Source organism: Gasterosteus aculeatus, chromosome 1 (assembly GCF_964276395.1).
Source record: "Gasterosteus aculeatus chromosome 1, fGasAcu3.hap1.1, whole genome shotgun sequence".
Lineage (NCBI taxonomy): Eukaryota > Metazoa > Chordata > Actinopteri > Perciformes > Gasterosteidae > Gasterosteus > Gasterosteus aculeatus.
Window position 1 is genome coordinate 12,679,327 of NC_135688.1, and position 17,454 is coordinate 12,696,780.

The 17,454-nt window shown below is 40.5% G+C and overlaps 1 protein-coding gene across 1 annotated transcript in view; it reads right to left on the bottom strand.

Annotated features, from left to right (window-relative positions):
* Nucleotides 1-17,454, bottom strand: part of dph1 (diphthamide biosynthesis 1) — a 42,887-nt gene that overhangs the window by 21,774 nt on the left and 3,659 nt on the right. The window contains exon 3 of the mRNA XM_040181990.2: nucleotides 13,702-13,765. Within this exon, the coding sequence (XP_040037924.2) occupies nucleotides 13,702-13,765 (64 nt within the window). The remainder of the gene's footprint in view (nucleotides 1-13,701; nucleotides 13,766-17,454) is intronic.

The following is a 17,454-nucleotide window of genomic DNA, read 5'->3' on the forward strand; positions in this document are numbered from 1 at the left end:
GAGCTTGTGAACTCCAGAACGGTCATTGTTAATTAGCTCTTTAGCATACAGCTCAATCTGTGTGAGAAATAGCCAACTGATTGGAATCTTTGTTACAAAAAAAAGTGTGTGTGTGCAGTATGAGTGTTAATGCAACACACTGACACAGGGAGTGAATTCCACGCCAGCGGATTGTATTAAGTTTGAATTCAGCTCCACTATTTAGCATTTCATATTGATCCATATTAGCTGACTCTTCCTGGGGTCCGAACAAAACACAACGGATAAGACACTAGCAGACAACACAAACGAATAATATTAACGTCAGAAAAATACACACTCACCCTCTCTATAGACATGCAGAGCGAAAAATGCATGTAGATGAATATATCTAGCTTTTTCAGTCCTAACAGATAACTTCCTCCCCATCTTTACAACAACATATTTTGATTAACATTTATATTCCTTGTCTAAGGCAGTTCACAATCAAAAATAATCTGCACCTCTTTGTGGGGGTCGCAGTGATTTCATTTACTGTGGGTGCATACAAGCAGAAAGAAGAATAAAGGCCCCTGATGTCCCAGCGAGGGGAAATGCACGCAAACGTAGATTATTCTTTCTTCTGCTGTCGTGATGAGGCAGTTTTCTGACTCTGGCACAAGATTTGCTTCTGATTCCGACATAAATGGAGGACAGCTCTGAATTGCTTGCAGCTGGACAAGAAAATGAAAGATGTCTCCTGTCTCCGAAGATTCCCATTAGCACTCACACAAATGGCACTTATCTGTTGATGGGAGGTATTGTACTGATTCAAACCAAAAGGATTCCTCGATGCATTTGCAAAACAGTTGATTAAAGGTTTGCTGTGTTCACACCGACAATCGGTTTGAGAAAGTTGAAAAAGGGTTTTATGGGAACATTTTCCTATTCAGAAACTTCTTCATCAAGTTCTTAAAATACAATGCTGTATTATATTTAGGCTGATTGAATATTAACACTAGATAATGTATTCTACGGATTTTTCTGCATGCAAATTTAAAGTTATTGTTTTTGAGTATGAGTTTGAAGAGTATAATTGTGCATATGGTGATGGGGAGACATTTCTGCTAACGGCAGATGTTTTTGTTGATTTATTCCGGTGAAGCGGTGTTTCACTGAAACGACTAACTGTAAGATGTTGTATATAAAATCAGACATCAATTTAAAACTGCTTTGTTTCATAGGTCATACAGACTTAGCTGTGTCAAAGCATGCATGTGGCATCATATGTGGTTCATATCTATTTGCAACACAAGTTAAATTTAGGAAAAGGTCGAGATTTGATAATGTGTGGAAGCATGTTTCATTTCTTTGTAGTTGGGACAAAACTAAACTTTAAACGGCACCTGACCAAACCCACTCTGAGACTCTTGAGAGGAAAAAAAATCACTATCTGGATTGCCCCCTAGAGAATTGTCATTGCTTATGCTAATTTGATTGAACTGTTAATCAGTCTACCCACCTTGCAATATTGTACCTACAATACTTCACCTTTAATTTGCATTAAGCCTAGTTTATGCTTCTGCGTTTTCAGAGCGACGCCGACGCAAGACCCCCTTGCGTGTCCCTTGTGTGCCTTTTCACACCTCCTTGCGTTCCGTTTTCATAGACAGATACCGCCATTATTAAAACGAAGAATGTTTACGAGAGAACGGACCAGAACTTTTGTTGGAAGAAATGCGTAAATATGAGCGCTTATACAAGCCGTCATTGGCGGGTTGGATTCACGGAGGGAGATCGCCGCAAACGCCGGTTTGCCGGTCGAGAGGTGCACAAAGTTGTGGAGGAAAATACGGGACAAATGTGTCCTTGATGAAAAGCAGCAGTGGCGATGCACGGGGCAATAAAGTCTATGATAAATAAATAAATAAATAGACGTGACTCTCTAGGTCATCTTCAACAAAACACGTCACTCCGCCTGTTGTTCTGGCGGTGAATTGCTCTGCAACACATGCAAGACTTTTAGAAGCATGAATTGAAACGAGTGCGTCGACGCAACGACGCAGACGCATGTGCCAGCCTTTATTGTAGGAAACCACAATTAATAGTCAAACTCAAAACAGTGTCAATTACATCAATATTGAGGTAGTGAGTTAACGAAACTGCATTATTGGATCGTTTCAATATTAAAAAAATAACTAAATTGGCCATTATAGTGAGGCTTACGTCCTGAATATAGTCAAGGCAGAATGCAGAATGGAGAATGAAGGGAAAATGTTAATGTGAAGCAGGAAGTAAATAAAAAAGCTTCACTATAGCAATGAGTGGACTGCAATCAAGCCTATTTAAGAAAAACAGCCAGCTCAAAGAAGATGCATTAGTGCTGCTTGTCATGCATTTAACAGTGTTTGCTTTGATAACTGGGTGTGTGGTGAAACTGACAAAAAAAAAAAATCACAATTAAACTTTTATCTGTCATCATTACGTCGACTAATCCAATTAGTACGTTTGCAAGCTCCTTTATTTCTGGACAGACCTGATTTAATTTCTTCAGCAGTAATTTTGCAACATGGGTGAGAAAAACAATTAAAATGTGTCATGCTTTCTAAGGTTTCTAAGTGTTTCATTCCCTGCGGCCAATGCTAAACATCAAATTATTTTTATTTTACTTTTCAGACAACCACCTGTTGCTCTGGCATCAGCCCAGCAGTTCACAATGTCCTCACAAAAGAGTCCCGAATTTAATCTTAGGCCAAAGCTCTCTCTATATAAAGTCTGCATGTTCCTGCCAGTGGGTGTGTGGGTTTCCTCCAGGGGCTCACATTCAAATGGATTTTTACTCTAAATTGCCAAGAAGGATTGTGAATACGTTGACCCTGATGGATTGGAAATCTATCGAGTCTGCCTCTCCCTGAGTGCATGCGGGGATGGACTCCAGACTATGTTAGCATCCTCTATAGTGCTTTTAAACTACATGAAAGGACCTTATGTTTCTTCTTCTGAATGTCAAGACAATATATTATAGTCTGTGCTATTATGTATTGATAAACAATGAATTACACTTTATATAACATTAAATTAAATAAATAAGAGAATTATCCAGCATCTTTCTCACTATTCTCTGCAGTTGCTATAGAGCACTATTAATAAGAAAATAACCCCACAGTTTCTTTCAAACTTCACATTTTGCTTTCTCTCTCTACCACGGTTAGGAATTAAACCAGGATCCCCATAAATAAAGACATTCGGATGTGCCAAACTTATTGCACTTACTGCACTTATTTGGGATGTAATGAGGAGCGTCAGAAGTTTTCAAGGGATCCAACTGACTGCTCAGATCCAGTCGGCTGCTCTTCAAAAACTCAGACACACAACGCCGCACAACCCTGCGATAGTCAGCGAATGTTTGAATTTGGCGTAAATACCACCAAAGAGGAAGGTTGTGGTACCCTCAACAGCAGGTTGTCTGTCTATATGATTGTGCTGCCAGTGGGATTTTCTACTAATGGAAGGTAGCGGACTGGTCTCTTGGGAAACAGAGTGACAAGCCGGTCATGGAGGTGGCTGCAGGCGCAACACTGCTTTTACACACCGGCCACTGATACACTGAGGGCAGACAGCTCAAAATGAGCATCTGTGGCATGTTTGCAGTCAAACTATAGACACACACACAGCAGACAAACCATGGACACACACACACAGCAGTCAAACCATGGACACACACAGCAGACAAACCATGGACACACACAGCAGACAAACCATGGACACACACACACAGCAGACAAACCATGGACACACACAGCAGACAAACCATGGACACACACACACAGCAGTCAAACCATGGACACACACAGCAGACAAACCATGGACACACACACACACAGCAGTCAAACCATGGAGACTCACACACAAGTTTCCCTTTCCCTGAACACAACATACATGTGTGGATTAATTCCTACATCTGGCAAAGGCTCATCTTTTATTCCATTCCAATTTGAGAATCGGAACAAGAATGGAAACAGTGAAAAAGATGTGGACACAGAGAGGAAGAGAGAGAGCGGTGATATAAACAAGGAGCAGGTCAGACTGCCTATAACAGATGAGCTGTTTGAAGCCAGGGTTGTAATATTAGCAAATCTGATATTGATAATCAGCTTTTTATGCATATAACATAAAGGATATCCTCACAATGTGCTGCCCTCCAAAAATACATTTGGCAGAGGGCACTCAGCAGGGGGATTAAATGATCTGGACTCTCAGTTATCTTCAATTTGATTTCTCTCATTACTTATCCCCTATATGTAGTATGGAAATGGTTTTGTGCCTTCGACGGAGACGATTTAGAGAGTCAAATCCCCCTGTAGAATATGACCAGTCCAACTGCAGTCGTTGAACATACGCCAGGAACGGGAGTCGTGACGCAGCGAGCGTGGGTTGATGCTTACGCAGATGTTTTCCGTAATACCATTTGATAATCCTTTAACACCCTGCAAAACAAGATCATTACTGCCATGTCAGGAGAGTATCTAATCTATTTTTCATGGCTTCTATTCAAAGCCCCTGGCCATGGGTCACTATAGAAAGGCCTAGAGTTTTATCAGCATTGACTCCGAGCTGTACAGGAAAGAAGAGCACGACCATGTGGAAACAGTTATTCCAAGTTACTGCGGTTTTGCAGATTTTGCTCTAGGAGGGGAAAACCTAGGGCTCGGCCTACAACCAACAACAGATCTCCAACATACACAATACCGAAAAATAAATGTTTGACACTGTGGTTATCAGATCTGTGAGGGTATCAAGACAGGAAACTGGATAAGAGACTCGGGAGGACAGATAATGGCAGTATTAGGCTTTATTGTGTTAAATCTACAAGAACAGAACAATAAAGTTTCCTTAAAGGCGCTGTGGTTGGCTAAAATAATTGATTTGCCTCTTGTTCAGCCTTGAGTGATTAACCTATCCTTACATAAGTCATATCTTAAGCAAACATGTGAATACTGTTTGAGGGTCTGGTGATATCTCGTTGGTGTGGCAAGTGAATACATATCTGTTAAATAGAAATATCTAAATCATCCTTTTTAGATCAAAGGTTCAAATTTTATATAAAATAAGATTTTGATGGTGTTGTTCCTCAATAATCTGTATTAAAACACCACAAGTCACATGTATGAAACAACAATGACACAAGACTACAATTTTCCCATTTTTTAAGGTGGACAACAAGTCCCATCTAGCAAAGGTTTGGTGAGCAGGCATTTAGAGAACAGAGGTGATCAAATCCACTGAGAAAAGACTTACCGACAGGTTTGTCATATAAACATAAAGGTTGATAACATGAATACACAAATATAAAAATCTCTTTCGGCTTAAGTTGTTGTGCAGGTTTGAACTTTTGCAGAAACGTCTTACTCCTCTAATGGTAAAAGCCAAACAGAAAAATACTTTTAAGCCGGGCCTTCGAAAACTCATCAGTCTGTAAATAAGCCTTAAGTGTACATTTCCAAATGAATAGAGATTAAAAAGATTTACATGCCACAGTCGAATATTCCAGTTTGGAAAACAATATGTGTCGACACATCACATTACTGCCCTTTCGCCACAATCCTCATGACATAAAAGTAAATTAAGGGAAATAAAGATTATATTTTGTAGCGATGAGATTGAATCCATCCAATCTGTCTTTTCATTCATCCCCAAGGCTTCCCTCCATCGTCTGTCACTCTGCTCCCTCGTCATTTTACAGTCTCTCTCCTCTCTTTATTTTCTCAAGGCTCGCCTCTTTTCCTCTGTTCTTACGCTCCTTCTCATAATTTCTCTGAGCTTCTCTCTTACTCTTACTTAATTATTAGGAACGCATGCTCAATGCTTGATGAATGTTGCTGGGTTACAGTGATTAAGTTGTCCTTCATTTATCCCACAACCAAATGGGATATTATCTTAATAGCTGCCCTTGATTCCCTTCCCTTATAAACAATTATAGTCACATTAAACATGGATTATCACTTCCAGTGAGAAAAATCTGTGTCATCGGATTTTGAAAGAAAAAGGTGATTGAATTCCTAGCACTGAATATTTATGCATTGAAATCATGTATCTGAATGTTTTTCAACTGCAAAAAATTCAACCGCAAATAATTCAACCGCAAAGTTGTGATACTAGTTATGCGTCTGCACACACTCCGCTAAAGCCGCTGCCCCCCCACTACGCTGCAGTGGCTCATATGCGCTCTACAAGCGCGTTCCTGGTTTCCGCCTAATAGCTTGTCGAAGCATCCCAGCATCAGCTGTCTATTACTGAATCTTACAGACACAAACCACACTGATGGCATAAAGTTAAAGTTAAAACACTCAACGAAGCACCATTATTAATGGACATGGCTGAAATCCGGTCATCATAGTCGACGAGCCGAAGCTGTATTGGGGCGCTCGCTCCTTTTGCGATACGCACGCTCCCGATCTTGAATCTAGAATCGATTGCTCTTCCTTCGGTTCCCGGATGTTGCGGTTTAATTTTTTTGCATTGAATTTTTTGCGGTTGAATTTTTTGCAGTTAAATTTTTTGCGGTTGAATTATTTGCGGTTGAATATTTTAACATTGAAAAACATTCAGATACGATATGATTTCAATGCATAAATAAATTCAAACACCTTTTTCTTTCAAAATCCGATGACAGATTTACTTCCATAGATCATCCCTTCCACTACTTTTATGTATTGTATATGTTTTTTGGTACACAGCATATGCAAACGTCTGTAGAAATCTATGAAAAACTAGGGCTAAATGTTAGAAAATAAGTCTATGTTGTCATAAGAGAACCTCGGTTGTTTCATGTAGAAAATATGTCTGCCTTCCTTCCCTACCAACCTACCTATCAAGTAAGACTTTCTTTGCTGTTGTTTTCATTCTTTCCAACTTTTGTGTCCTTCAACTGCCACAGAAACGTCAGTGGAATTACTGTCAAAGGACACGTCAACAGCATAGTATATCATTTTTTTCTAGACTGTGCATAATATTACACAGCAGTATACAATTACATGGGCATGTGCCTGGGACAGTGCCAATCCAAAACGAGACTGAGTATGACCGGCTGTGCTGGAGATTAAACAAAGAGGAAAATAAGGACGTAAATCTTCAGCGCTAAGCGTTGCTTATGTCTCCGTCCCACTGCTGAGAAGGAGGGTGTACGTGTTTGTCTTTACTTCATGAATTAAAAGCAGCCTGTCCAAGATCACACCAGCAGGATCTTCAAGGGAGTAAATGAATATCTACCAATTGTACTTTCATGACAGCTCAGGAAATATTCAAGGTGCTATCTGCCAAGATATCACATTACACAGTGTCAGGATTTCTGGTCTGCCCGGGCACGATGTCCCCCTAGAGGAGATGTGATTAGCTAAGGTGGAAAAAGCAGGTATCCTGGTGGTCCTCCGGACATTTGTCTGCAAGGTGTGAAGGGACACAAGTGTGACTGTTTCAATTTAATGCCTCCTATCTGGCACTACAAATGAAATTCCCCACAGATTCATACAGAGCAGTGCAGTCTGTGGGAGGATGAGCCAAGACTGCAGGATCTGCACTGCTTATAAAGAGCTTGTACAAATATAAGTATAAGTATAAAATATAAGGCTGGGACTCTCCTCCATTATACACCTCCTCTAAATAAGTTAACTTCACGTCCCTAAGGTTAATCTCCTCTTTTACTTAGACTTTAAGCATGTATCTCTCCACACTGTGGAACACTGAAAAAGGCTTGCAGACGTTCGCGGACAATGCGATATTGTTGAAGTTCAACAAAAGCTCGGGGTAGGCAATGAGGGCGGCCTGGCGGGAGAGCTAATTAGGACGGCACATGGCTCCATGTGTGAGCTGGGAGCCCAAAAAACACACACGTGCATATGTGCACTCACTCCCTCAATTACAGCGAGACCTGTTGCTACAGCTCAGCTGTGGGCACCACGAGGGCCATGGCCATGTGGTGGCGAGAAGGCGTTGCAGGCACCAGGCACCTTCCTAATGGTGGAGTTGACATTTTCCCTGGGAGGCTGGGGGGGCTTTGGCTGCTGCTCCCAAAGAGATTATTCAACCTGTCGCGCTGAATAAAAAGGACACGCTGTGACGGATGGAGACTGCTATGGTGGAGGACCTGGAGATGTCAGGAGGCAGTGCTGGCATGCTGTATCTTTTCTGTAGAATCACCAACACACGGCATCTGACATGACTGCTACTTGAGTGTTCCAGGGCCGACGTCGACAGATAACTAAGAAAGTACATGATGAAGAGAGACAGAAAACAGCCGACATGTGTCAGTTGGTCACACATATCATATCATAAGCACAAAACTGCTCCGGAGAAAAAAGAAAAATTGCATCCACACCGGCTCTCCTGATTGATTTACATGTCTAAATCCAGCTGTTATTGCCAGTCACACATTCTTTTGGTCAATTTTTCTTGTTTCTTGAGTTTAAGAGGGTCTAAAACATTCAATGGTTTTAAATCTTCACTCTCAACGATTCAATAACCATTGAACTGTCAACAATTTGCCATGCTTCTCAATGTGTCACATCGGCTAAAGAACCACACCCAGGGGATGGAGGTTGCAATGTCTACTCAGTAGTATCTGGTGAATGTACTGCCCATGCCAAGGGTTCAGAGGGAGGTAATAGGGGATACGTTGTCAAGTACCAGTGGTGGTTTCCGTGCAGGAGCCTTCACGTTGCTCGGGGTATGTAACCAAAGAGCCCCTTTTACCAAGAGAGCCGGTGGCTCCCCACCGTGTCATTGTCAAAGCTTGCCTGTGCCTCTTGTCCTGCATCAAGGTAAATTGAACTCCATTACATTCTCTATTAATACTTCTATATACAAAGTCCTTGGTATACATTATAAATAAATAATATAGCTATATTGCTCTTCAATCATAGATATCATCTCTTTCAATCAAGAATATATAGCAAAATGATTCTTCTTCAGTAGGGAAAATGTGTGACATTTTTTGTTTTTTGGTTGATTTGAAAAAAAATTGAAAGTAAAATAAATCAAATGCGGCTTTACATATTGTGACATCATCAGTGGGGTTATGTGTACAGTCCAAACTACTATAAACTATCAAATTGGCCCTCATTTGATGCTTAGGTTTATTTGACCTTCATTACAACAAAGAATTATGGGCAAAACATCATTAAGTTAGTGAGTATGGAGTTCTATTTATTTCCTCTAATTCAGCGATTCCCAAAGTGTGAGCCCTGGTGGGCCGCGAAGGTACTGCAGGTGGGCCGCGAGAGGTCATTTACAATAAATAAATAAAGTTTTTAATTTTCAATTTTGAAAAGTTTGAAATTAATATAAAAATATTTATGATGCAGCACATTAGTTATGTGAAACATTTAATGATGAAGCACAAACAATTTAAATAAACAGATTAATAAAACAATAAGGCTCTCGCTTGAAACGGCTGCTCGTTGTTCAACAAACAGGGCCGCCAAACCAAACAATGTCAAATGGGGCGCCCTCTTGTAGTAATAAAGTAAATATACCGCATTTTCCGCACTCCAAGGCGCACTTAAAAGCCTTTAATTTTCTCAAAAAACGACAGTACGCCTTATAATCCGGAGCGCCTTGTATATGGATCAATTGGTTAATCGGTTGATCCAGCAGAGACTAAGCTCGCGAGTTCACGTTTCGCAAGCGAGGAAATACCTCGCGGAGACAAACTTTTGCTCGCGCCAGACGGACTTTTGCTCGCGGATGTTTGATTTTGGTTAAATTCTTAAGGTCATTTAATCATTATATTTTGATCAGAGTTGTAATTAAAGGTTTGGGTGGGCCGCAAAAGATTCAGATTTCAAATTAGGTGCGGCATTCTTGAGTTTGGGAACCGCTGCTCTAATTAAATAAAACACCTACACCAAGCCCTGCTTTTATTAATTTTAGCATACGTAGATACAGATAGGTGTAATTTGTGATGGATTCAAGGGGAAGATGAAGGCTTGGTTGAAAAAAACACAAGCTAGAGAAACGCAATTTCCTACATATAAATCATCTTGCTTTTCACTTAAAATGAATTAGCATGCTGTTCAAAATAATGAAAGCATGAAAGAATAATTTAAGAAATTTGCAATATTAGCTATGCTTTAACCCTATAATAGGCAAGTTTCCTTGAAAAGATCTGTGATAAGTAAAGTTCTACAAAAACTGTTTGACCGAAAGACTCAAACTACTGATCCCGACATTTACAATGACCATTCATGAATAATGTGTTTTACAGGGCAAATAGGTTGGCAAATCGCTCGCTACCTCTCGAAGGCTTAATTGCTTTAAGTGCATGGTGACAATGAGGGCAAAGAAGCGTTTCTCATTCTTGCTGGATTTTGACAGCTGGGCAGTCAGAGGACTGTTTAAATAGAATTTACTAATTCAAACTCAAATTAAAGAATAATTCTGAAATGTAAGCAGAGCTAGCCTCTGCACCATTCCCAGTGGACAGTACAGGCCTTCTTACTATAAAAGCTTGCTTATAGTGTGAGGTCCTTTGGTGCGCCATTGTCCATTGATCTCAGGTGATGGCTAAAAACCAAAGAAATGTAGTCACTTGTCACAAAAAGAGTTTTTCTTAGAAGTCAATTAGTAAGACAGTCAACTGTGTTGATGGTATTTTTTACAGCAGTGACAACAATACTACTAATTGCAAAAGCTGGTGAGAGAAATTTTTCCAACTTATTTTATATCACCTTATTTTGTTTATTTAAAGTCAGAAAAGTGTGTTTCCATGAGTGTACAGGGTGTATGTTTTGTATTAACATGCAGCACGGTCCATAATTCAGAGCAGCTTTTCCTCATTAGGACTTAGTAGTCCCTCTCACTGAAGCGCCTTACTCTGAGGGCAGCTTAGCCCTTTCATCCCCATTTTGATATGGACCTCGGCCCTGTCACCCGAGTATGATTGACTGTGGCAGTGATGATGATGGCAGAGCCGCCCACCTCGTGGGCCCTCTGGTTAACCCTCAACATAAGCTCAGTGATTTGAGGTTAGTTGTCTGCTGCGCCAACATCCAAAGGTTACGGTCACTCACTCTCCCCAAATTCCACCCTTCGGTCCTAGATCCATATTAGGATTGGCATGCCCATTTGCTGCATTTCAATCAATGCAATAGACTCAGTTCTGGGCACAACATCAGGGTCCTCGCTCCCACCAGCAGTTTAATCTGGGGTGAAGATTAAAACACCACACAGGCAGATGTGATTCACCTGCAGGTTAAACCTGGGAAGGAATCAAGCTAATTCTCAGCTCTTGAGTTGAGATTGTAGACTTGAAACCTTTAAATTCTCCTTACAGATATTGCAATGTCCTCCCCACATGTGGATCAAAAACCATACAGTAATGAGCCACCAGATGGTGTTGACCTTAATCACGGTTTGCTCCGATAATCTCTTTACCTTGTTGTGACTGTCTACTTTAAGGTGTCATTCTTGTGGCCGTCAGATTAGCTCTATCCTGCAGCTTACAAACATATGGGTGTAGACTTTTGCAAAGACCCTGTGATGGGTTTTCCGAGGTGTGTAAACAGATTCATGGGGCAGCCTGTTCCAATGCGTCTACCTTTGTTATGTCTCTAGTGGTCAAAAGAAAGACGACGCAAACCATGTTTATTTGAACATTGATCCTATCTTCATAGTTTTGGTTGACATTCCCATGAGTAACTAAATATTAGATATTAACAGTTAAGGTATTGTTAAAAATAAGAAATTGACCGATCTGCTGAAAGAAAATCCAAACTAATCCTTTTCAACTGGCTATTTTTGCAGAGCGACTTTAATGACAGCCAGCCGCTTCACTGCATATGAGCATGACAATTAGAGAGAAAGGAAAAATGTATTTGTGAGCACAAGTGATTGACACTGAGGTTCATAAAACATTCCTTAAACTCAAATGGCAACAAATCTGTCATCTCTCCTCTGATTAGTAGCCTTTCATTTTTAGCCGGTGCTATAACAGGTTGGAATAAGAAAAGCCCAGCCACAAACACATGTGTAGACATGCTGTCGGCGTGGAGGAGAGGGTTTAAAGAACACATAAAGCTCGCAATTTGTCAAATCTGACAAAAATAAGCCAGGCGGTGTTGTCACTGCTGACGTGTCTTAAAGTTTAACAACAGCCCTTCAGTATGGGGTCAGATCAATCTCAATAATTGCAAATGTACACAAAAAAATACAAATGCGCACAGAACAATTCACAAGTGTATTCAAATTACAAATGAATAAATTACAAATATATTTCTGCATTTGTGTCTATTTGTGTGTGGATTTTTCTATTTGTTTGTGGATTTTTATGTTGGTTTGTTCATCGCACTGCAGTTGTTTGCAAATCGCTTCTCATTTCTCATCTTCTCATTCTCATAAACTCCCCGGACGTGGCTTGATTCATGAATTGTCTTTTTTTTTCAAGATGGACCAATCTGTTGCCAATCAGATGTCGCCCTCATTTTTAACCAATGACATGAGTGCAGCTCTCCCCCCTCCCACGAGGCTGCCGGCGTTACAGTTGTGCAATTTGCGGAGGCGAAGCGACGGGTCAGAGGTCAGCAAACATTGTTGTCTGGTAGTCACGGCGCTCCCGCTTCAAGTGTAAGTGAAGTTTCATGGCGTGCATGATTGATTAGGTTTGAGTTGAATTATTGCTGCGTCAGGTATGTTGCATCATGGATGTGGTTTGGGCCATTTTAATACAAGCGTCAGCTAACGGCTTCAGTCATCACTATCATCTATCATTCTCATTCACTCGATTACACTCCTCGCAGGAAAAGAAAAGAAAAAATACAAATGAATGTAGTCGATAAAGTAATAGATGTCTGATCCTGCTGGAGAAGAGAAATAAAAATTGAGTAAAAAGACAAGACGGATAAAATAGTTGAAGACACGGAGAAAGACTACCACTTTACACAACACCTCTGTAAATAGTGATGAGTAATTAGTTTTATTTACAGTACTGGTACTGTAAACGACGTTTGACTGGTAGCATATATGGTGAATAAATGTATCTCTGCCTTGCTAAGTCAAGCCACGTAGATACAAAGAGAACAATAATACAGTCGGACCGAAGTGATCAAAGTTTCCTGTGTGAAATCAAATATTCGCCCCAACCAGAAAGTTTACAGCAGCTTTATTCTTCATCATGTCCATCATGTAATCCGGTTAGTATCGACTAAACACCTATGAACAGATACAACTGCGGGTGTTTAATCACAGCAAATTATGAGAAAACACTTAGCAAACACTGCTCCTGAAAGACTGAGGCAAAGTTAATGTGCAATGAGACTTCAGAGACTACTGATTCACTCATATGAAAGTGTTTTTTTTAAGTACATTACTATTAAACAAGCATACATGTTATTGATCACAGGATATCATGAGCACATTAACGCTAAAGCACTTTAAAAATAACTTTTCGGTGTGCGTGCAATAGGGCAAATGCGGACTGAAACAAGATGTAATTAACAAGAACGGTATGTTTCCCCTCCTCCCACTGTAAGCAGAGGATTCTGTGATATCCGCCCTAAGACAGCGTAATCATGGCTCATTTTCTGCTGAATCGGGTCGAATGCGGGGAATTACGATAAAGCTCACGCACTCCTAATGAGTACCAAGTGACTGCGGCTGTTAACGTTCCTTCTCTGCCGGCTTGACTTCTACGCCTGCTCCCGACCCACATGGACTGGAAAATAAGTTAAGCAATTAAAATAATCACTTTACCTTTCAATAATGTCAGCGATGACACAGGCAAACATCTGTAGGCCCTCTGGAAGCTGCAGAGCCACTGGAGAGAGCGGAGGAAAAGGCAAACAGAGTTACCATAACGTGTTAACATGTTATTTAATCAACCCTGGACAGCCGTTATTCATATCCTCTCTCACTGGTTCAAAGTTCTTCACTGAAAGAAAATTGTGACATTTCAAGTTGATTTCTTCTTTTCCACAGTGTTGGGTCTTTTTTTTGGTGGGGGGGGGGTTGGAAACGTATTGCAAACCAATAACCACGGGTCTCATGGCTCGTACAGAACATTTAAAATCGATTTTTCATGTCTGTCTCTATGCCTGCCGCTGGGTCTGGGTCACACAGTCTCTCTCTTTAGACCACCCCGTTCTCCCGTCCCCCCGTCCCCCTCTACTGCACACACGCCAGATTTTAATGTGGTATAGCGGATGGGGCTGCTAGAAAACTGAAATCAAGCAACCAATTAAACATTGGTCCCGCTGATGGTGTTGAGTGCTGACAACATGAAACCATTAAATCTACTCATGTGTGACACCAACCGAGATGAACCAGAGGAGAAAAAAAGAGCAGGATATGCTAAGTGGCTCGGTGCAGATTCTGGCTGAAGGGCCTGGAAGCATCCCAACTGCACCTTGTCACCAATCAGAGAAGTGCAACCCTTTGCTTTGTGCATATTCCTTTAAAGAAAGAAATACGCCAGAAGTGACTGGGGAGATTATGTGAGAGAGCTGGATGTAAATACCGGGATAAGTACTTCATGGAAGACAAAGGAATGTATTTATTGTGGAACTAATTAAGAGTGCTTTGATTTATCGGCCACTGTTCATTATTGGCCAATACTCATTTTAAATAGTTTGACAGATAACAAAATCAGAGGCCTCATAATATGACTTACAATTTCTCTTAAAGCAATTAAAATGACTTTCCTGCAAATGTAAGTTGTGTCACTGAAGCCCATTTTGCACAGCCCGTTATAATAAAGAAAGCTGCACTGTTATTCCACCACGCTGTTCTGTATGAACGGTAGGGACATAAAATGTGGGGGCATTGCTGCTGTATGAATAATACTAATTTTAGCTCCCAAAATTAGATTCAATTTTGCCTCTGAGAAAGAAAATGATGAATAATGAGTGAAAAGGCACACAATATCTGATTATTTTAAAAACTCCAGAGACATAAAGGAGTCTTTCAGCAAAGATTAAAAACACAAAAATGATTTTGTTTTTAACGGAAACAAGGGATTCCTTTCCCACATACATTTAACATATTATGTGTTTAAAAAGGAGCCGCTTGCCTTCAATCAGAGATAATAAATAATGTTGTTAAATACACAAAATGATGTTGGATTGATGGCAGATCGTAGTTTGTAACAATCAGAAGCAACATTTAGCTGATTGTTACTATAATGTGATTTTGTTTCCAATTGTACAACATTTTGGGGGTTTTGCTGTTCAGTTGTCTGCTTTATGGAATTCCTTTTACAATGTTTATGTTATCATTCCTGTCAACACTGCATTTTTTGCTGTTAACCCTTTGTGAAGCAATAATTGACGTTCCATGTTGATTGATTTGATACATTCGTTCATATTGTACCAGTATGTGGTCCCAGCTACCATGTCAGACACACTGAGTGAGCAACCATAACAAAGGCTTTGTTTCTATCAACCATGACATTTTCTCACAGTCCGACTCTGCGGCACCTTACTTCAATGCATCTGTCAACGTCTCAGTGGATTCTCACAGCTCAGAGACACTTAATTCAGCGCAGCGTTTTCACACGACTGGGCCTGAAACAACGTTAACACTTTGAGGCCGGACGGCATTGATCAAAAAAAGAAAAAAAGCTGAGACAGACTAAAGGCCAAGGAGGTTTAGGATGGATGGCCGCGAGATGGAGTGATAGATGAGGAGCGAACGCACTCCTTGCTGGTAAAAGGTTATGGGATCACAGCGGGCAACAGGTCATTACATAGAGAAAGGGCAAGTTTATTAACAGAGAAAGGTTTCAGAGCCCACCTCTGCCACAGCCGACAGAGGCAAAGAGCTTTCTCCCCATCTGAAGATGAGATGGGACTCGCTGTTTGAATGCATGTCCGAGTTTTCGAGCTAGAATGTGAACTGCTTTCGGAAGTGCCACTGCCGCCCCGATAAAAACAGAGAAACTAAACCACACGGACGTGAAACGGGACAATACACTCGACGGCTTCAGGTGTCACATGTTTATTTAGGAGAGAGCTTTGTTGTCTGGGACACGTTACTTAATGAAGACCACTACATGTACATACGTGCAGTTTTCTCAATGTTTACTGACAAAAAGATATTTTTTGTTCACATGAACTGTCAATAGTATAGGTTGCAGGAAAGCTACATGGGGGATTACGTTAAATATCAAAGGCAGGAGGTAAACTAAGTAAGTGCAGGAAAGACCAATCTATCAGTGAACGGCAGAGCGAACGGACCAAGCCAAGGGATTACTCTGAATTTTCAAAAAGGGAGATACGACAAAGAAGATTGGAAAAGGGATATATAGAGAGTTTATCCTGTAGTAGATATCATCTGTCTCTCTCGGGTCTCTGCAAATAATATTATTAAAGTTACAGTCCAAACCTGCGCAATTTACAAAAAGGTGCCTTGAAATAACTTGTATTGACTTGAAGGTGTGTATGCAGAACGAATTGCATCTCAGCCCTCTGTGTCACGTATTTTATGGAACTTCAAAACAGCCAATACTAGAACAAGGAGAGATAATGAAATAGGGAATTAGATTATTGTCTTCCATACTTGGACAGTCTTTAGAGTTTGTGTTTACATACAGACAATATAATATAGACAATTGCGTTAGGGTGAGTTATTGTGTAGAACAATCTCCTGTCAATGAGACGCTCTTCAGCATGTGTAGACACTAGTGGTCATATTCTGCTGTAACGTAACATGAAAGGAACACGCGGTTCAGACAAAGGAGAATAGGTCATTTTGGACTTCTCACTGGGGAGTCATTTTGTAGTAAGGGATGAATGTAAACAGTAGTTACGATATTGTGGGACGCACATAGAGACTATTATGTAATGCTCACCAGTCACACGATGGACTGTTCAGTGGGCCATCTGCCGCCTCGCTGGATGAGTAACTCACATTGACATCGATGCAATCCGCAAGATCTCATTTGGATTTGAGATACTAAATATTTTGTCATGGAAATATGAATATTGCTATCAGCCTCTCATCAAGGCTACTGCAACATGAACTAACTAACTAAATGCTCCACATGTTGCTTGTTGCCTTGAAGCTCAAGCAAACATCTGAAAAAAGTTGTCAACTGTGCTTGTCTTTTGATTGTCTGTAGTTAAGTTGCGTGAAGACCTTGGAAAAGAGAACAATCCCCCAGGCCTTGCAGAATCCCTGCAGGGGAACACTTTCATAGATTCAAGGTCCCCTTAGACACTCAAGGACGCAACGCTTTTTGCTTATTTGGCTTCATCTAGATGTTTTCCAAGTAAGATTTACTAGTTGAGAACATCATTATTTCAAACTAAAGAGGGTCAAAGATTATTACCGGGAGGAAGAACATATGGTAATTTCTATGAGCTGACTGATCAAACCACTGGCCTGGTATATATGTTGGAGATACTTTTCAAACACATTTAAGCAAAGTGAAGTAAACATCTTGTTTATTTTGTGTGTTTTTGTAGAAAGGGGAAAAATGTATTATGTCATTATTACACTTTAATAAAA